The following is a 21,610-nucleotide window of genomic DNA, read 5'->3' on the forward strand; positions in this document are numbered from 1 at the left end:
GAACCAAAGATCATTGCGTAGGCGACGACTTCCGTTTAGCGAAACCAAATTATTCATTTATATTATAAATACTTACATGTATAATTTGTTAAGTTTACACCCTATGTTTTCCTAATGGTGAATTGTGTAAAGATTTTACTACACCCAGCCGTTACACCATATATGAGGTTACAGTTAGGTACCTCAGGAAAAAGTTAATAATTTCAACTACACACAGATATAAACCTGAATTAAACCATGAAAATTAAAAACATTGTCCTTGAGTATTCTTGTGACCATACATAAGGTCACAGCAGCTACCAATAATATTTTTTCGGATACATATTTCTTGTGCATGCATTCAATTTCTTCTATAAAGAAAAAATAACTTGGTTTGGCAATATGCATCCAAATATTTTTAAATTGCAAACAAGACTCGGCTGCCTTTTCACATAATCCTGGCGTCCGGAGATCCATGGCGGTTTGCACGTAAAAGACCAAAACAATCATCTAAATGAAGAATTGATCAAATTAAACTATAAAAATGGCAAAGACGTTCTCTCCTCATCACTGTTGCTACTGCTCCGTGAAGAAGTGTGGCTGCAGCTACTTGAAGAGGTGTGGCTGCAGCTACTTGAAGAGGTGTGGCTGCATATTAACGAAGTGTGGCTGCATATTAATGAAGTGTGGCTGCTGCTCTGTGAAGAGGTGTGGCTGCTGCTCTGTGAAGAGGTGTGGCTGTGGTGTTGCAAGTGACTACAAGGCTTCCAGAAGCACTTCTTCGGGAAAACAACTCGCATGTTAGTCAGCTTGCTAACACCACATGCAGTCACGAAAAGGAAAAAAAAAAAAGAGATAAAATTTTTTGAAAGGTCTGTCATATTTCCGTAAACAGATAGCACATTGTAAAATATTCACGACGTGCTGGTGATCAGCAAGTCTTCCAGTAATCACCAGTGTTGTGTATCATTGACCTCGGCAACGAGCAAAATCCCGGTTACGTTGAGTGGAGTCGAGGCAACTTTCTATTTTGGACCTACTATTACAGTTTGCAATATTTCTCCACTTTCACTGCCTGTATTATCGTACTATAGTCCTGATTTACCCCTCACTGTAAATAAAAAAAATAATGTAAACATCGTTTCAGGAAAATAATATTAAGAAAATAATTTTATGATTATTTCGTAAATTTATCATTTACAAATATTAAAATAAATATTATCTAACACGCCATTAAAATGGATTTCAAATTTTAAAACGATATTATATTATAAATCACAGAATTTATTTATTAATTCTTACTAATTTTGTAAAGTTAACTCCCAGGATTTAATTCTTATTACAATTTAAGTATTAACACATGTACATATTTCAATAAAACACTTATAAAATTATTGAATTTATATTGTGTGTTATACATTATTTTTTCACAACGTGTTTATTACGAATTAGAAAAGCCTACATGGCAATGCGTCGAGCTGTTCAAGACTTACGTTAGCGGAACGAAAGGTAAACAGCTTTGTCTTCTTTCTCTTTCTCCCTTTTTCTCTCTCTTTCCAAACGCCATGGAATAGTTAGCGCTTGCTGACACGCTACAGCACATGCGCCAACTGTGTGTAGGCTGACCGTTTCTCCCTGCTTCCTGTTACACATTTCCGTCGCATTAACGAAATTACTCCCACCAAATGCCGCGTTACCGAGAACTAAGATGTTACACACCAATAACGCAACATAGATTGACATGTGGCTGCACGCACGAAAAAGGATGACTCATTGTCCCGTTACGCACACTGTCCCGTTATGCGTTGTCCCGTTACGCTCATTGTACGCTTGCGCCGCATCTATCTCTCTTCCACTCGATTGGAACAACCATCGATTTGACTTTTTCGAGGCACATTAAACATGAAACACTCCCATTCGTTTCCTACTTTTCCTATCATCGTCCTAGCCTTAACAGAATAACACAGAGTGGAAGAAATTAAATAGCAAACATGTATAAAAGTTATAGTTAAAATAATCTGTTCGTTAAAGTAATAAACATATTTGAATTAATGAGTGCAAATAAAAGTAAATTTATCAATTAAATTGTAGATTTTATTTCACTCCTTCTTTGTATCCATACAAAATAGTGATAATTCAATAAAAATGATTCAATTTTATTCATAAAACTATGCAATCATTTCGTCAATGTTTTGTTTTGACGTTGTCACGTTAAACTATCGTCCGTAAACCGACTTTACAGATAACCAATTTTTGACGTGACAACGTCTAATAAATCGACGAACGCCGGCTGCACGCACGAAAAAGTGTCCCGTAACGCACATTGTCCCATTACGGATGTCCCACTACGGATGTGTCATGTTATGCTCATTGCACGCATGCGTGGCATCTCTCTTCCACTCGATTAGAACAACCATCGATTTGACTTTTTAATCATGTTTTCGTCGTTTGAATGATTAATATTATGTAATTTAACGATCGTCCACCGATTTTCAGCACAATCGGTACGGTTATTTAAAAGTAATGTTGAATATTCAAATACGTTTTTAACGAACAATGGTGTTTTACAGTTACACATAATAATTCAAATTACACCCGGGATCTTTTGCAAAATGTTTTAAAAAATATTGTAACACATTATAAATATGTTTGGTGTATTTGGGATGCGTATTTGTTATAAAATCGTGTTATAAAAACGAAATATTATTATTCTCCTACCGTGCTGATATCTACGGTGACGGACGCGAACCGAATGAATCGCGATATCTAGCCGCTATCGCGGGAACCAGGCACTCCTTAATACATGTTTTCCTTTGTTTATCGCGAGGGGCGTTATTATTAATGAATTATAAATAAAATTTCGTGGCCGGGGCCATAATTGCATATTAGTTTGAGCACTGGAAGACACAAAAACAAAATATTCTCGACTGATTTTAATATCTGGTTTTCATTGCTTATTACAACAATAATTTCGGCAATAAAGGTACATTATTTTTGCATTTTAAAAATCTGATTACTAGTATAATTTCAAGTATTTATTCTTTTATTATTTAAAAAAGTAGCATCTGTCGGCGAGTGCAGTAATAATAGGTTATGTTACAATTGACTAAAGAATTATGATGATTCATATAATTTATGATATATATTTTATTACACTTTATTTATATGAAAACTTGTTCAAAATTATATTTAAACTTTATAGCTAAATGCCCGTTTTTAAAATTAATTACAAGTCATCTAGACGTGAACTGTTTCGTCGACTGTTTATAAAGTGAAGTGAAAAGTTAATGTGGTTTTCATTGCTTATTACAACAACAATTTTGGCAATTAAGGTTAATTATTCTTGCATTTTAAAAATCTGATTACTAGTATAATTTCAAGTATTTATTCTTTTATTATTAAAATAAAAATGATTCAATTTTATTCATAAAAGTATGCAATCATTTCATCAATGTTTTGTTATGACTTTGTGACGTTAAACTATCGTCCGTAAACTGACTTTACAGACAACCAATTTTTTTTTTTAACTTGTCTGAGGAGCGCAGTCAAGTACGACATTAATTGGCTATTCAGTTGTAATCATTTCACATGCTACATAATTGATGTCGATTCAGAAAAATCTTCAATTCATTACTCGCTGATTCAATAAAAAGTTTACACTTAATGCAAATTCTAAAACCACAAAAGTATTTAATGAAGAAATTAATTAAAATATAAGACATTTACTCAGCCCCCCCCCCCCCCCCCCACACACACACACAACAAACGACTTTTAGTGACCAATTAAACATTTTCATTACGTGTATTGATGAACTGCTCCGTAGACTACTAGACACTTCAGTTGCTGTCGTAAACGTTACTGATCTCTTAATGTAGCTGATGTGTGGCAGTTATGATGTCATTTTATGCATGGAGCTACAAGGTCCAGTCTGTGTCAATTTATGTTTTAAAAACTTCCGTTTCACCAGGAAAACAAGAGACCGAATGCTTTTAAACAAAGCCGCCATCTGTTTAATGAAAGAATACATTGATCCATTCTAATGAACATTTATCCAAATATTTTCGTCACTAAAGCATAATTACTCAACATATACGTATATATATATTTTTTTTTCTTCTAATATTTCGAAACGATGATAAAACCAGTTTTTTTTCAGTTCGCGTCAATTTTGTTGTTAACAGGAAACAGATAAAGATTCGAAAATCAAAAACATCCACAGCCACCCAAACACGTGGCTCATTCTTTATCTTGAAGCACTGCATGTCCAATATGTCTACGTGCCACGCGGTGTTGTGAAACATGTAAGTTCGAAAATCCGTCATTATGAAATCGGCTCTATCGCAACTGTTATCAGTAAATTCATCGAAAAAAGAAGTGAAGTACGTTTGTTCATATGAAACTGGCGTCGCAACTTTACCGGTAGATGAGCGTAAATTGAGAAACAATGTCTCGATGGCTAAACACGTACAAGTTTTAACAGAAACATAATTTCAAACGAACAAAAAATACAAAATTCGCTTGTTTTACGTTGGCTACTTACATATACATATGTTTCATTAAATAATTGGGACTTAGTGGTCCTTAAAGGAGTTTGGAGACCCCTGGTATATACGATTATACACCGCACTCTTACATGTACACTGTTACCGCTACCATTAGCACCTGAGCGAAGAGATGGAGTAGGAGATTGTGTTTCACAAATTTAGTCACAGTCAACGCCTTATGTTGTGGCAGTTTTTGATTATCCTTTGTATTTATTGACGTGACAACGTCTAATAAATCGATGAACGCCGGCTGCACTCACGAATAAAGTGTCCCGTTACACACATTGTCCCCTTACGCTGTGTCCCGTTACGCTCATTGTACGCTTGCGTCGCATCTATCTTTCTTCCACTCGATTGGAACAACCATCGATTTGACTTGTTCGAGGCACATTAAACTAGAAACACTCCCATTCGTTTCCTACTTATCCTATCATCGTCCTATCCTTAACAGAATAACACAGATTGGAAGAAATTAAATAGCAAACATGTATAAAAGTTTTGGTTAAAATAATCTCTTCGTTAAAGTATAATAAACATATTTGAATTAATGAGTGCAAATAAAAGTAAATTTATCAATTAAATTGAAGATTTCATTTCACTCCTTCTTTGTATCCATACAAAATAGTGATAATTCGATAAAAATGATTCAATTTTATTCATAAAAGTATGCAATCATTTCATCAATGTTTTCTTATGACGTTATCACGTTAAACTATCGTCCATAAACCGACTTTACAGACAACAATTTTTTTTACAACTGTCCTTAGCGCCCGCACACGAAGACACACGTGTTGCTAAGCTGCGACCATCACATTAATTTAACGGAAGCAAACGCCGTCTTGATCTCAGCCTCTCGAGGTGCGACGTGGCGTGGCGTGCATAGTTCCTGGCGCTCGACGTTTCGACGCGATTGTCGCGGGGCATCTTCAAGGCAGACCCATAGACGCCGTGGACTCTGTTCCAGGGCAGTGGTCAGAAGGTGTCGGCCACTGGTGACTATGGCCGGAAGCGACCTCGAACAAAAAACATAGAAATCTGGAAACGGTAACGGTGAATATTGTGCTTCGTGTAATGTGACGCGAAACAAAGCGAGACAGTATATAACATTTTTGTTTGTAACTGAAGATAGTTCTGGGAATGAGGTATAGGTAGGGACCGGAAAAATTCGCGGATTCAATGACCTTTAGGATAGCCTCCATTATCCTCTGCACATCTCAAGTAAACACGCGTGTTCATTGGGGGTACTAAATTGTGAGTCGTCTCCACTGGGTAGCTTGAGATTACGACGCTTCTTCGGTCGATGGTCTCTCATTGGCCCAGAGAGCTCCAGTTAAACCGCGAGCCAATAGCAGTACCAGCAGAATTGTACACATGTTTGGATTTTCAGCCTATCGCGAAATGAATCCACGAGTTTTTATCCGGTCTCTAGGTATAGGTATGAAACGAGATCGAGGGATACTGACGATAGAGGGGATGGGGGGCTGAACAGCCGACCCTCGATCCTCGAGCCTCAGGAGAGGCGTCAACGCCCTCGTCTTCGGGAACACGCACTCGACGCGAAGCGGACGGCGCGGCTGTGATTCCCCGCGAAGCGAGCACTCGACGCGACGAGACAAGCCCTAGAGATGGAGGCCGGGGATAAGATAGCGGCGACGCGCGCAGCTGTCTGGACGGCAGGCGGCTGCTATATGTACGCCCGCGCCCCCAGCGACCCGCCAGAAGACCCTCCGAGGACCGACCAGGCAACATGGCACCCCGGGCCCTCCTCTGTCTGCTGGCCGTCGGCGCGGGTGAGGCCGCCTTACACGCAGCGAAATTTATTCGATCTAAATTATTTATGAATTGAAAATACCATAGATGGCCAAAGAACTAGTTGATTTTGAAAATTTACCAACACTTATTTGACCACATGAAAGATACTAACGTCAAGTCTAATACTTCAATTATTTATAACATTCAGCTGTGATTGTTGTTAAGCGCTGTCATGCAAAAAAAGAGTGTTGTTGACTGCTGTCATACAACAATGAGTGTTGTTGAGCGCTTTCGTTTGACAAGGAGTGTTGGTGTTGAGGGCTGTCATGTTACAATGAGTTTTGTTGAGCACTGTAATTTGACAATGAGTGCTTTTGAGGGCTGTCATGTGACAAGGAGTGTTGTTGAGCGCTGTCGGTTGACAAGGAGTGTTGTTGTTGAGTGCTGCCATGTGACAATGAGTGTTGTTGATCGCTGTCATGTGACACGGAGTGTTGTTGAGCGCTGTCGTGTAACAAGGAGTGTTGTTGAGCGCTGTCACGCAACAAGGAGTGTTGTCGAGCGCTGTCACGCAACAAGGAGTGTTGTTCGCAGTGACAGCCTTCCCGCAGGGGGCTCAGACCGGAAGGAAGTACGAGCTGGACGGCAGGATAGTCGGCGGCTCTGAGACCACGATACAGAAGTACCCTTTCGCGGTACGTACCAAGTGTCGCAGTGCTGAGTGTGGTACTAACCAAAATGTAACAAAATAAATACATATTATAAATAAATGGTATTTGTTTTTTGAATAGTAAGTCGATTTTGTTTATTTAGCAATTATTCGTGTGTAAACATTATTAGCTCTCAGTTTATGGTATTTGGAGGGAGTAACTCCGTGAAAATTAAACGGAAATAGATGAACGGAAATGTGACACAAAGATGGCGGACCCAAATGAAGCAACGTAAACCCTCATCTTGTCACTTTCATAAATATTAGGGTACGTACCTAACTAACCCGTAATATATTTGATAATCTAAAATAGCCATATTAAAAAAGTAATCACAGGTTTTACAATACCTAAGATAACTGGCATTTTAAAATAGTAATAATAGTTAAAATCCCGTCACTGTAAAAATGTTTTCACTTGTTATTACATGATAATAATCATGAATCAGCTCAATAAGGTTAAGATTTGTTTGTAGTAATTATCTAAAAGCAAAAAAAAATACATAGTGTTATAATAGTGTTACGTAGTGTTTTAAATGGTTTAAGGCTAATTTTTTTGGTAGTGTCATAGGAGTATAATTATTGACGTTCTGGTCTGACGTGCGCAGGTGACGCTGTGGAGGTCGGACCTGGAGTACTACCCCGAGTGGAACATGTGCGGAGCCTCCATCATCTCCAGCCAATGGGTGCTCACGGCCGGCCACTGCACGACAGGGTAACTGCACTGCTCACAGTCACACACTGCACTGCTCACAGTCAGACACTTCACTGCTCACAGTCACACACTTAACTGCTCACAGTCACACACTGCACTGCTCACAGTCACACACTGCACTGCTCACAGTCACACACTGAACTGCTCACAGTCACACACTTCACTGCTCACAGTCACACACTTAACTGCTCACAGTCACACACTGCACTGCTCACAGTCACACACTGCACTGATCACAGTCACACACTTCACTGATCACAGTCACACACTGCACTGCTCACAGTCACACACTTCACTGCTCACAGTCACACACTTCACTGCTCACAGTCACACACTGCACTGCTCACAGTCAGACACTTCACTGCACACAGTCACACACTTCACTGCTCACAGTCACACACTTAACTGCTCACAGTCACACACTGCACTGCTCACAGTCACACACTTCACTGCTCACAGTCACACACTGCACTGCTCACAGTCAGACACTTCACTGCTCACAGTCACACACTTAACTGCTCACAGTCACACACTGCACTGCTCACAGTCACACACTGCACTGCTCACAGTCACACACTGAACTGCTCACAGTCACACACTTCACTGCTCACAGTCACACACTTAACTGCTCACAGTCACACACTGCACTGCTCACAGTCACACACTTCACTGCACACAGTCACACACTTCACTGCTCACAGTCACACACTTAACTGCTCACAGTCACACACTGCACTGCTCACAGTCACACACTTCACTGCTCACAGTCACACACTTCACTGCTCACAGTCACACACTGCACTGCTCACAGTCAGACACTTCACTGCTCACAGTCACACACTTAACTGCTCACAGTCACACACTGCACTGCTCACAGTCACACACTGCACTGTTCACAGTCACACACTGAACTGCTCACAGTCACACACTGCACTGCTCACAGTCACATACTTCACTGCTCACTTTCACACACTGCACTGCTCACAGTCACACACTGCACTGCTCACAGTCACACACTGCACTGCTCACAGTCACACACTGCACTGCTCACAGTCACACACTTCACTGCTCACAGTCACACACTGCACTGCTCACAGTCACACACTTCACTGCTCACAGTCACACACTTAACTGCTCACAGTCACACACTGCACTGCTCACAGTCACACACTGCACTGCTCACAGTCACACACTTCACTGCTCACAGTCACACACTGCACTGCTCACAGTCACACACTGCACTGCTCATAGTCACACACTGAACTGCTCACAGTCACACACTTCACTGCTCACAGTCACACACTTAACTGCTCACAGTCACACACTGCACTGCTCACAGTCACACACTGAACTGCTCACAGTCACACACTTCACTGCTCACAGTCACACACTTAACTGCTCACAGTCACACACTGCACTGCTCACAGTCACACACTGCACTGCTCACAGTCACATACTTCACTGCTCACTTTCACACACTGCACTGCTCACAGTCACACACTGCACTGCTCACAGTCACACACTTCACTGCTCACAGTCACACACTGCACTGCTCACAGTCACACACTGCACTGCTCACAATCACACACTGCACTGCTCACAGTCACACACTTCACTGCTCACAGTCACACACTTCACTGCTCACAGTCACACACTTAACTGCTCACAGTCACACACTGCACTGCTCACAGTCACACACTTCACTGCTCACAGTCACACACTTCACTGCTCACAGTCACACACTGCACTGCTCACTGTCACACACTTAACTGCTCACAGTCACACACTGCACTGCTCACAGTCACACACTGCACTGCGCACAGTCACACACTTCACTGCTCACAGTCACACACTTCACTGCTCACAGTCACACACTGCACTGCTCACAGTCACACACTTCACTGCACACAGTCACACACTGCACTGCTCACAGTCACACACTTCACTGCTCACAGTCACACAATTAACTGCTCACAGTCACACACTGCACTGCTCACAGTCACACAATTAACTGCTCACAGTCACACACTGCACTGCTCACAGTCACACACTTCACTGCTCACAGTCACACACTTCACTGCTCACAGTCACTCACTTAACTGCTCACAGTCACACACTGCACTGCTCACAATTACACACTGCACTGCTCACAGTCACACACTTCACTGCTCACAGTCACACACTTCACTGCTCACAGTCACACACTGCACTGCTCACTGTTACACACTGCACTGCTCACAGTCACACACTGCACTGTACACTCACACACTTCACTGCTCACAGTCACACACTGCACTGCTCACAGTCACACACTGCACTGCTCACAGTCACACACTTCACTGCTCACAGTCACACACTTCACTGCTCACAGTCACACACTACTCTGCTCACAGTCACACAATTAACTGCTCACAGTCACACACTGCACTGCTCACAATTACACACTGCACTGCTCACAGTCACACACTTCACTGCTCACAGTCACACACTTCACTGCTCACAGTCACACACTGCACTGCTCACTGTTACACACTGCACTGCTCACAGTCACACACTGCACTGTACACTCACACACTTCACTGCTCACAGTCACACACTGCACTGCTCACAGTCACACACTGCACTGCTCACAGTCACACACTTCACTGCTCACAGTCACACACTGCACTGCTCACAGTCACACACTTCACTGCTCACAGTCACACACTTCACTGCTCACAGCGCGTCTTGTGACCGCCCTGTTGCTCAGTAGACAGTTTCAAGCTACTTGTCTCTGGTAGTTATCAGGGGCCACGGTGACTCAGTAGACGTTTCCATGGCCTGGCGGTTTTATCGGAGTGCTCCCGTTTCTTCCACCTCTCAAGAAGATGACTGACTATGTTGCATGCTATTCACGTACATGCTACTTATATGCAACATATAGCTTTAGCTGGTTTTATAAAATTAAAATAATTATGAATGTATGCCTGACAGTTTAATAAACTGCGCAGCTTTGAATAGTTTCCCTTTTTCAATTGCGTGGCTTTAATTTGAGGAAAGAATTTGATAGACTTCTTTAAATGTAAATTAGTTCACACTAGCTTGTGATTTGCGTATGATAGTGTTTTCAGCATTTAAACTTTGTTATAATTGCCCCAGTTATTACAAACAAGCAGACATTGTTAATTAGGATTTTCTACAACTTAATTAAATTTTATGTAGCTGTTTGGTATTTCACTGAAAGCGCTAATTACTATGTCATAAAATTTTGTTAATTATAATATATAATTTAAATTTTCTGGATAAATGTTAGTTCGCGTATCCTCCAATTCAGTACTCCATTGGAGTTTTTTTATGATTATTTATAATAACATAAATTATTCCATCCATATTTGCATAATTTGTCAATACTTATAATTATGCTGAACGAAACATGTGAACGTCTTGCAACGCGACACAAAAACACAAAGGTTTTGACGTGATAACGTCTTATAGATCGATGAACACCGGCTGCACGCACGAAAAACTGTCACGTTCCGCCTGAGCCGAGCGTGCAAGAACCGACCAACCACCATGCGAGAAAATCTTCTATAATATCAAACAGGTTAAGGCGGGCTTTTTAAACTAATTGTTGTTGATTATATTTTTATAAAAATTATTAAAATTAATTTTTATAAAAAAACTGTAAACAATATTTGAAAATTAAAAAGTATGCAATTTTTCATCAATGAGTTCTTATGACGTTATCACGTAAAATTATCGTCCGTAAACCGACTTTACAGACCACCCCCCCTTTTTTTTCACTTACCGTACAATTAATTTTACTGTTTGTTTTCCTGTTCAACACAAAAGCCTTTGCAACTATACATACCTACGTGGTCATATCTTTACTCCTGCTCAGAAGTGACCTGCTGAAAGGCCCTCGGGCAGATGGTACCTTGAGGGTGACTTGTGTGTTCCCTTGCTGCGGTCCAGTCTGCCGTGTGGCGTGTCAGCGTAGTAGCTGGTCAGAGACTTCAATGCTTGCGCAGGAGGGACGCCAAGGCTCTGTTCATCCGGGCCGGCAGCACCAACAAGAACAACGGCACCAAGTACGAAGTGGAGAAATTCGTCGTCCATCCCAAGTTTTTCGAACATCAGGACGGCTCGGCCGACTTCGACATAAGTGTCATCAAGGTGAGCGATGGCGAGATAAGAGACGAATTCGTCAAGCGAACTGGAAAAAAAGTTGAACTGTTCGTGTTCATCGCGCATGTAACGAATAACTGTAGAGTTGAGATGCTCACTATGCAATAAGTACTTATACTGTGCTAGCATATGTTGTTACATTTTAGTTCGAGATCACGTTCTGAGAAGGGCTAACAAGTCAAATACTTGCATACGTACATTTAATTCAGTTAATAAGCACCAAACTATAAGTTTTTATTTATTTCCTTAAATTACAGTTACTGTAACAAGTTTTATATATCTTTTTACGAATTATGTGCAGCCATTATTCAAATAACCCGAGAAGATACTTTCTCTGAGATGGGAAAAACATCTCTGTAGCGCATTTTAAACAAAAGCCACAATATTTTCATACCATTAAAAAAAAAACCAGCAAAATATATTACTTTGTAACACGGAGTAAAATATACCTAGAGGATTGTTACCAACCTGGTGTTAGTTCCTCGATACCTTCTGTGATCATTCTCTGACACATCACCTTTCAGAGAGGCACACACATGTAAAACATATACCAACCACTAGTCGAGACTATCTACAAGCCACTATGTTCAGAGACTATAGGGAGAGAGTGGATTCAGTCAGAAGACACGTAATTTATATGGGTCCCGCCACTGGGTAGCAGCTACAGGCTGATAGCAAACTTCAGTCCAACCACAGCCGTAAAGTTGACGGCTTGCTGGGTGCTGGTGTGTTCATGTAATGATGCTTGGGTTCAGTATAATACAGTATGTCCATAAACGAATATCCCAATTAAAATAAATAGTATCAATTGTAAGAGTAGTTCATTAAGCGTAGTTGGTTCAAGGTCACAATTAAAGAGTAACTAAAACTGTTTTAGATAGGTGCATGCGCGAGTACTGCTTTGTTGTTTTTTCGCTTGCAGCGCAAAATAATGGCTCTTCCCCCAATTAGTAGAGGGTGAACCTGTAAACTGTATTTGGCAGCAGGATGGAGCCCCTCCCCATTGCAATCTCCTTGTACGAGAGTGGTTGAAGGTCCAAGTCCCTGACCGTTGGATTGGTCGTAATGGTCGAGACGACAGAGCTCTTTTTCGCTAGCCTCCACGTTCACCTGACATAACGTCAAGCGATTTTTTTTCTTTGGTGCTTTATAAAAGATCGTGTCTACGTTCCGCCGCTACCTAATGATTTTCCAGAGTTGAGACACAGAATTGAAGAGGCTATTGCTTCCATCACTCCGGACGTGTTAAACCGAAAAGTGGGAAGAATTGGAGTTTTAGGTTGGATGTGTGCCGTATAACTGAAGGAGTACATGTTGAACATTTGTAAGAAAAACTAGGCTAGTTTACCTTAAATTTGATGTCTGATTCGTTGTAAAAGGTCTAAATTAAACTGATAACAATATACTATTAAAAATGGGACATTCTTTTATGGACATCCTGTATTTTTGCCTGATTGCACCGGACACCTAGTGCTCAGTCAGTATGGGGCTGGCCAGTGGTCTCACATGAGTAGGGACCGGAAAAATCCGCGGATTCAATGACCTCTAGGATAGCCTCCATTATCCTCTGCACTTCTCAAGTAAACACACGTGTTCATTGGTTACTAAATTGTGAGTCATCTCCACTGGGTAGCTTGTGATTCGACGCTTCTTTGGTCGATAGTTTCTCATTGGCCCAGAGAGCTCCAGTTAAACCGCGAGCCAATAGCAGAACCAGCAGAATTGTACACATGTTTGAATTTCAGCCTATCACGAAATGAATCCGCGAATGTTTCCGGTGTCTACACATGAGCCACGCGTGACATGTGTTTGCAGTTGAAGACCCCGGTGCAGTTCAGCAGGAGCGTGAAGGCCGCCAGTCTGCCCTCAGCGAGCACAGTTGTCAGCACTGGCACCATGCTCACCGTGATTGGCTGGGGCTCCACCCACGTGAGTGCCGCCGTCCTGTACTCCTGCTCATTTACTTGTCGCAACAAATCATAAAACACTTCAATCAATAGCAAATTTTGTTGACCAACGAGAAAAAAAATTTGCCGTCTCACTTTGCTTCTATGTTATATAATAAAATACCCTTTTTACGTATTGTGATCCCCTCTTAGGTGGAGACAGATATTTTATCATACTGCAATACACGCATGCAGTTTACACAAACTGGGTCGTGAAATTTTTAAACTTGTCACATTTCACGCATAAAAATCTTTTTATATTTTTTATATTTATTTCTACTCCGGAACCATTCTCGTAATAATTTTAAGGTCAGTTTCCTATCTGTAAATCAAATGTGTTTTAAGGTGCTGATTCAACAAATATCTCACAAACCTTTTTGGCTAAAGATAAAAAAAAGGAGCAAAAAAAATGTGTCATTTTCATGTAATCATACAGCGCGTGGCATTTTGGAAGGAAAGTCTTAGTGCAGTCAATAAAAGATTAATTTCGCAATGAAAAATAGCACATTATTAATACATGATATTTCTTGAGCATATTTAAACTAATAATTGTTTAAAACACAAGTAAGTTTAAATTAATATTATTATTTTGTCGTATACAAGGGACATACGATCATTTTACCTTTTCTCATAAAGCCATATCTTATTCCTTAAAAACAATTTAGGTCACCTGATAAGTTTAATAATATCTGAATATAGCATGTAAATATACAATCCTATAAAGAACATGATTGTATATGAGAAAATCTTGTCTGGAATGAAAATAATAATAATAATAAACACGATTAATACATCAGAGTTAAAAAATTTCGAATTCAGAAATTTTGGTTTCTGATAAGTTTACAACGCTTAATGTACTAGAATGTTCATTTCTAACAATAAGTTTAATTTTGTTGAGAAGCCTTTCCTCGCCGCCACTTATCCATTAAAAACTGCTTTGCGCATCTACCAGTAGCAACAAAGAGAATATAATCGCGGTAAACAGCATCTGTACACACCCTTTTCGAAATCACGACATGATTATCTTAGACGAAGTTTTATTTAATGTATAATTTTAGTACAATCGCCGTCGTGTATCATGCTGTAATGGCAAAAAAAAGTTATAATTGAGGCACGTGACTGCAGCAGCCACACTCCCGCACAGAGCAGACCAGACCAGCCACACTCCCGCACAGAGAAGACCAGACCAGCCACACTTCCGCACAGAAAAGACCAGACCAGCCACACTCCCGCACAGAGTAGACCAGACCAGCCACACTCCCGCACAGAGCAGACCAGACCAGCCACACTCCCGCACAGAGCAAACCAGACTAGCCACACTCCCGCACCAGAGTAGACCAGACCAGCCACACTTCCGCACAGAACAGACCAGACCAGCCACACTCCCGCACAGAACAGACCAGACCAGCCACACTCCCGCACAGAGTATACCAGACCAGCCACACTCCCGCACAGAGCAGACCAGACAAGCCACACTCCCGCACAGAACAGACCAGACCAGCCACACTCTCGCACATAGTAGACCAGACCAGCCACACTCCCGCACAGAGCAGATCAGACCAGCCACACTCCCGCACAGAGCAGACCAGACCAGCCACACTCCCGCACAGAGCAGACCGGACCAGCCACACTCCCGCACTGAGCAGACCAGACCAGCCACACTCCCGCACAGAGCAGACCAGACCAGCCACACTCCCGCACATAGTAGACCAGACCAGCCACACTCCCGCACAGAGCAGACCAGACCAGCCACACTCCCGCACAGAGCAGACCAGACCAGCCACACTCCCGCACAGAGCAGACCGGACCAGCCACACTCCCGCACAGAGCAGACCGGACCAGCTACACCCCCGCACAGAGCAGACCGGACCAGCCACACTCCCGCACAGAGCAGACCAGACCAGCCACACTCCCGCACAGAGCAGACCAGACCAGCCACACTCCCGCACAGAGCAGACCGGACCAGCCACACTCCCGCACAGAGCAGACCGGACCAGCTACACCCCCGCACAGAGCAGACCAGACCAGCCACACTCCCGCACCAGAGTAGACCAGACCAGCCAGTCCCGCACAGAGTATACCAGACCAGCCACACTCCCGCACAGAGCAGACCAGACCAGCCACACTCCCGCACAGAGCAGACCAGACCAGCCACACTCCCGCACAGAGCAGACCGGACCAGCCACACTCCCGCACCAGAGTAGACCAGAACAGCCACACTCCCGCACAGAGCAGACCGGACCAGCCACACTCCCGCACAGAGCAGACCGGACCAGCTACACCCCCGCACAGAGCAGACCGGACCAGCCACACTCCCGCACAGAGCAGACCAGACCAGCCACACTCCCGCACAGAGCAGACCAGACCAGCCACTCTCCCGCACAGAGTAGACCAGACCAGCCACACTCCCGCACATAGTAGACCGGACCAGCCACACTCCCGCACAGAGCAGACCGGACCAGCTACACCCCCGCACCGGAGGGGCTGGACAAGTGGACACTGCTGCGCAGACAGAGCAGCTCGGGTACACAGAAGCGAGTGTCTGTGCCGCAGGAGTTGGGAGGCACAGTGGACGTGCTGCGGGAGGTGTCTGTGCCGGTGGTGTCCACTGAGGAGTGCACAGCGGACTACGGCAAGGACATCAACAACGCCACCATGATCTGCGCCGGCTACAGGCGCGGAGGGAAGGACTCCTGCCAGGTGACTCTGCTGTTTCATTACCAATTACTTCATCACAGGAGGATCTTATTTCTCTTCATATTATTTCAAAATAACAATATAAAATAATGTCATTAAAGTTTATTGGCTTTATTTAAGTAGCAAACAAATAAGAGTTGAGTTTTTGTCTTTCTGAGTTCATACTCTAAGATAACTAGGTAAAAAAAAAAAATCATTCTCCAGCGTGTAATGCTAAGTAGTAGAGAACTTGAAGGTTTTTTTTTTTTGGAAACATACGTTCCAGCAGTCTGGTTATGATTTTTGAGAGAACCCTAAGGTTAGAATGAATATTCCCCATATAATATAAAGAATATTTGTAGATTTTTTTATAAAAAGTTCAGTTCATCCTTTTTAAATCAGGAAGGTTCGGTCGTGAATATTCAAATTAATGAAATCACTCAGGTGGATTTTTTTTTTAATCGTTCCTTACCAAACGTCATTGTACATTCGTTCGATAGTTCTCCTGGTTGTGTTGTGAGTTTACTTCTCTAATGACTAAGTATTTGCCAAAGGTGACGTCAAAGTAAAATAAAAAAGAAATAAATAAGTTGACACTAGGGTAATTCAGTGATAACTGTGAAATAATGATTCAAATATGAAGAAATCATGAAATAATAAAAAAAAGTAACAAGAAAACCGCAAGATATTCAAACGCATGGTGATAGGTTAGGTATTCACGGAGACGTAACTGTGTTCGCAGGCTTTCACGGCCATTGTCTGAAGTAGCTTGGCTTCTGGGTTGTAGCCGTGTCCTTGGCGAATAATTCACCGACGCTTCGGTCGACATTGCAGTCGCCATCATCAGGGAGCAGTTAACTACAATTATTTTTTTTTTGGGATTAACGAAATAATGTAGACGTATATTCGTTTTTAGGATGATGTAGGTAACTGCTCCCTGATGAGGCGGCGACTGCAATGTCGACCGAAGCGTCGGTGAATTATTCGCCAAGGACACGGCTACAACACAGAAGCCAAGATACTTCGTAACTGTGTTGTGTGGCGTGTCTCCAGGGCGACTCCGGAGGACCTCTGGTGCTAGGCTCCACGCAGGTGGGCGTCGTGTCCTGGGGGGGAGGCTGCGCCGAGGCCAGACAGCCCGGGGTCTACACCAGGGTGGCCAACTTCAGGGACTGGATCAAGTCGGAGACCGGCCTGTAGACGTCCACTGCCTGGTCGCAACCTCTCTGACTTCTCTGAACAACCATTGTCAACACTGTACTCCTGAAATAAACACATTTAGTTTGTAATAACGATGGAAATATTTTTTTTTGTTGAAACCATAGATTTTGGGCAAAGAGTTTTCGTTTTTGTGTATCGATAGTTAAACGGACTGTAGAAGTTCATTGCGTGGTTACAATCTCTCTAATGTGACTTACTTTCTCTCTGAATAACTATTATCAACACCATATTTCTGAAATAAACACATTTATTTTGTAATAATGATGGCATATTTTTTTGAAACCATAGATTTGGGCAAAGAGTTTTCGTTTTTGTGTTGTGATAGTTAAATTTTATGGTCTATTTTTGTTGGTTTAACTTGTTAATCACTCGTTTATTGAGGCGTCTTGCAGTAAAATAAAAACAATTTTCTTTTGATCATAGATTTTAACTAAAATTAACATTTACTATCAACTAAAAAAATATAATGGTTCAAAGGCTAATTATAGAATTGGATATTATTTACCTAATCAAAATGAATGCTAAGTTGATATTAATTTTTTTAAATGATACTAGTTTATAACAACAGTATCTTAAATTTAAAGATGCACTTTTGAAATAACACCCACACACACATATATAAGTTTCTTTTTGTTTGTTTGTTAAACAAATCTACAGTTTTGCTGTTATCTCGATGAAATTTTGCACACTTGATCTAAACAGGAGGGAGGTCTCTGTTTAAGTAAGATTTAAAAAAACCACCCCTTGAAGCAGAATTTAATTATTCTTGATGAAATTTCGCCATCGCATTCGTCTACGTGGCAACGGGTTTTTCTATTGTTGAAGGCAACGAAACTGAGATACCCCTGGAAAGGGGAGAGCCACCCATCCTTTGTTCCCCAGTGTGAGGGTACATTCATGCCATGGTCCAGCTGCTTTCCGGGAATGATAACTTTGATGCCGAACTCCACCAGGCCTTGTGGAGAGTCCATTGCATGAATACTGTCACCAATTGGACTGCATTATTGTGAAAATTTTGAGGATGTGAGAGAGGAACTTGGGCTTAATGTGGGTCTTATCGGCTGTGAATTTACTTTGGTTACATGGTGGCCCTGACATTTCCAGAAGGTTCACTAAGTGACTGGAAGTGGCGAACATTTTAATACCCCTTGCCGGTCAATGTCTGCTGGACTGCGATGACGTGACATCATCGTGTGGGGTGGTAACTGTCTGAAGGATCTGAAGATGGAGGGAGAAGTCTATAAATAGGATTATAATGCACGCTCCCCAAGGACTCAAGGCGGTGGTATTCGAAAGTTGCGGTGCGGTAGATACTGGGCACCCTGCTGACTGTTGGTTGCTGCTTCTACCCCCTTCATGCATGGACTCGTAATGGATAGTTCTGCCGTCGGACTCTGGGACTGGATGGGACAGTGACGATTGCGTCCCGACTGAAGGTCTACCTTGGTGGGGATTACTGGCAGTGGCGTAGCAAGCGGGTGGCAGAGATGGCCCCCGCCAGGGGCTCCGGATCAGGACGGTTTCTCGGTTACTGAAACCTCCCCCCCTCTCTTTTAATCCATGAGGGGGCACCATTTTCAAGTTTGGCCAGTGGCGCCAGTCACCTTAGCTACGCCACTGATTGCTGGGGAGAGACACGTTGGTCCTGTTGCGAACATACAATGAGCAGTGTGTTCCATTTCCACCCCGGACTGACATGCAGCTTGAAGACCACGATTCAACAGGACTGCAAGAGCTGGTCAAATTGCTGGTCTTGGGATTGAAACAGTGATCATGAATTTATCCTGATACAGAGGTTACCTAGTTCTCCACTTAATTGTGGATGTTGCTGGAAGGTATTCAGTTGAGCCTGCCCGACAAGTAACGAGTAAAGCGGTCGGATAGACTCTCCTGTGAAGACCTCTACTGGCAAGGTGAGCGCTTAGGCTGTGTCCGTGCTTGTGCAGGGTGGAGGGGACGTGTTTTACAAGCCTGTTCGCTCAAGTGTGTTTGAAAGTCCTTGCTCTAACTGGATTTGCGAGCTGACTTCCAATCTATCCTTAGAGATGCATTATTATTACACTTGAAAAAAAGTTCTGATAAATAATATTAGTAGTTGGTAACACAACCGCTTAAAAGCTGTGCAGTAACTACGGGGTGAAAGTGTACTCAAGTCCAGTCGTGGTTGGGTGCAAAGGACCGAGCTGCTTCGCGAAACACGACATTCGAGAGTCATAGGGGAAAAACTTATGGGTTCGCGTCACCGACATGCTAGTGACGTGTTGCGCCAGACTGGCGAATCACACCGGCCTGTGTACGTATATACGCATATATACACTAATACATTGTATATACTCGACTGTATCATGTGCGTGTTGGACTCTTTTTTGGATGGGTAAAATCTTGTGGGTTCGCTTCACCGACATGCTGTAGTAGCAGTAAGTGAATTTAATTTGACCACGTGAATACATGACCTAGGTCTGACATCACTGGTAAGTCATAGCTAGGTAATGAATTATTACGTAATTTTTGCATACCACTAACATCTGTTGTGACTAAAAAATGATGTAAGGATAAATGATATCATGCTGACAACGTACTGATATAATACCAAAATCATTTTTTTTACGTACATTTGACGTAGAAATTATGTCATATTACACTTTTAAAAACAAAATTTAAGTTTTCACTTCTGTTGACATCCCCACGACAGGCTATTTTTTTTTTTGTTATGTTTGGATATTTGGAAAGTTTGAGCGGTATGCATATGTTCATGTATTGGAATATTTTTTCTTGAAATATTTCAGTTAAAAGTTGTAATTTTTTAAAATATAAAAACTGCAATTCGCAATGGATAAATTGGATTTGGCCAAACAGGTACAATATTTCAAAACGTGCACTAAATAATCTATCCAAAAGGTCATGTGAAAATGATAGAAAAATAACTCACAGCACGACAATGATTACTTATTGTACCTTTCATTCCTATTTTAAACCTTGGCCTTTCCCACTTAAAAAAAGGCTCATTTGAGTGAAAAGTTTTTAATTTAGTTTAAACAAATATACCATTTCTAAACTTACAACATCATTCTCTAGAATAAAGGAAGGAAAAAAAATGTGCTGGCCAGCACAAATAAGCTGTTTGAAAAAAAAAATATATATATATGTATATGTGTGTGTGTGTGTGTGAAAACTCATATCCTCATAATTGAAATCGGTATTTGTAAAATGTGTTTGTTAGTAATGCAAATAAGTAAATTAACCACTACATCAGACAGTGATGAGTTTTAGACGTTATTGTCAAATACGTTTAGTGCTGTAGCTTCCAGTATGCGTCGCACAAAAATAATAGAAAAGACCAGTCTCCTAGATAATATACCTGGATTAATTATAAATTTTAACGCAACACATTTGGAAATATAAACAAATAGTGACGAGATATTTGCCAAAAACTTATTTTAGAAAGTATTTTTACAAGATGGTGCTCTGAGCTCACAGTTATTATTTTCTCTGGTATGCAATTACGAACGTCACCAAGAGATAGCTGTTTCATAATTTATTTTTTGACGTGACAACGTCTAATAAATCGATGAACGCCGGCTGCACGCACGAAAAAGTGTCACGTTATGCACATTGTCCCGTTACGCTGTGTCCCGTTAAGCTCATTGTACGCTTGCGCCTCGTCTATCTCTCTTCCACTCGATTGGAACAACCATCGATTTGACTTTTTCGAGGCACATTAAACTTGAAACACTCCCATTCGTTTCCTACTTTTCCTATCATGGTCCTATCCTTAACAGAATAACACAGATTGGAAGAAGTCAAATAGCAAACATGTATAAAAGTTATAGTTAAAATAATCTGTTCGTTAACGTAATAAACATATTTGAATTAATGAGTGCAAATCAAAGTAAATTTATCAAT

The 21,610-nt window shown here is 41.8% G+C and overlaps 1 protein-coding gene across 1 annotated transcript; it reads left to right on the plus strand.

Moving 5' to 3' along the window:
* Window positions 1-6,152: 6,152 nt before the first annotated feature.
* On the plus strand, window positions 6,153-17,778 carry LOC134543339 (trypsin 3A1-like). Its single transcript, XM_063388298.1, has 7 exons — window positions 6,153-6,314; window positions 6,871-6,971; window positions 7,591-7,697; window positions 11,708-11,852; window positions 13,680-13,793; window positions 16,364-16,510; window positions 17,540-17,778. Exons 1-7 carry the CDS (start codon window positions 6,272-6,274, stop codon window positions 17,684-17,686), a joined length of 804 nt encoding a protein of 267 aa, XP_063244368.1. The 5' UTR covers window positions 6,153-6,271; the 3' UTR covers window positions 17,687-17,778.
* Window positions 17,779-21,610: the final 3,832 nt, after the last annotated feature.

The sequence above is a fragment of the Bacillus rossius genome, assembly GCF_032445375.1.
Source record: "Bacillus rossius redtenbacheri isolate Brsri chromosome 9 unlocalized genomic scaffold, Brsri_v3 Brsri_v3_scf9_2, whole genome shotgun sequence".
Lineage (NCBI taxonomy): Eukaryota > Metazoa > Arthropoda > Insecta > Phasmatodea > Bacillidae > Bacillus > Bacillus rossius.

Excerpts from the sequence above, each read along its gene's own strand:
- LOC134543339 (XM_063388298.1), top strand. The coding sequence starts at position 6,272 with ATGGCACCCCGGGCCCTCCTCTGTCTGCTGGCCGTCGGCGCGG. Across the intron at positions 7,698-11,707 it reads GCCGGCCACTGCACGACAGG|GAGGGACGCCAAGGCTCTGT; the intron begins GTAACTGCACTG and ends ATGCTTGCGCAG. Across the intron at positions 11,853-13,679 it reads TCGACATAAGTGTCATCAAG|TTGAAGACCCCGGTGCAGTT; the intron begins GTGAGCGATGGC and ends ATGTGTTTGCAG.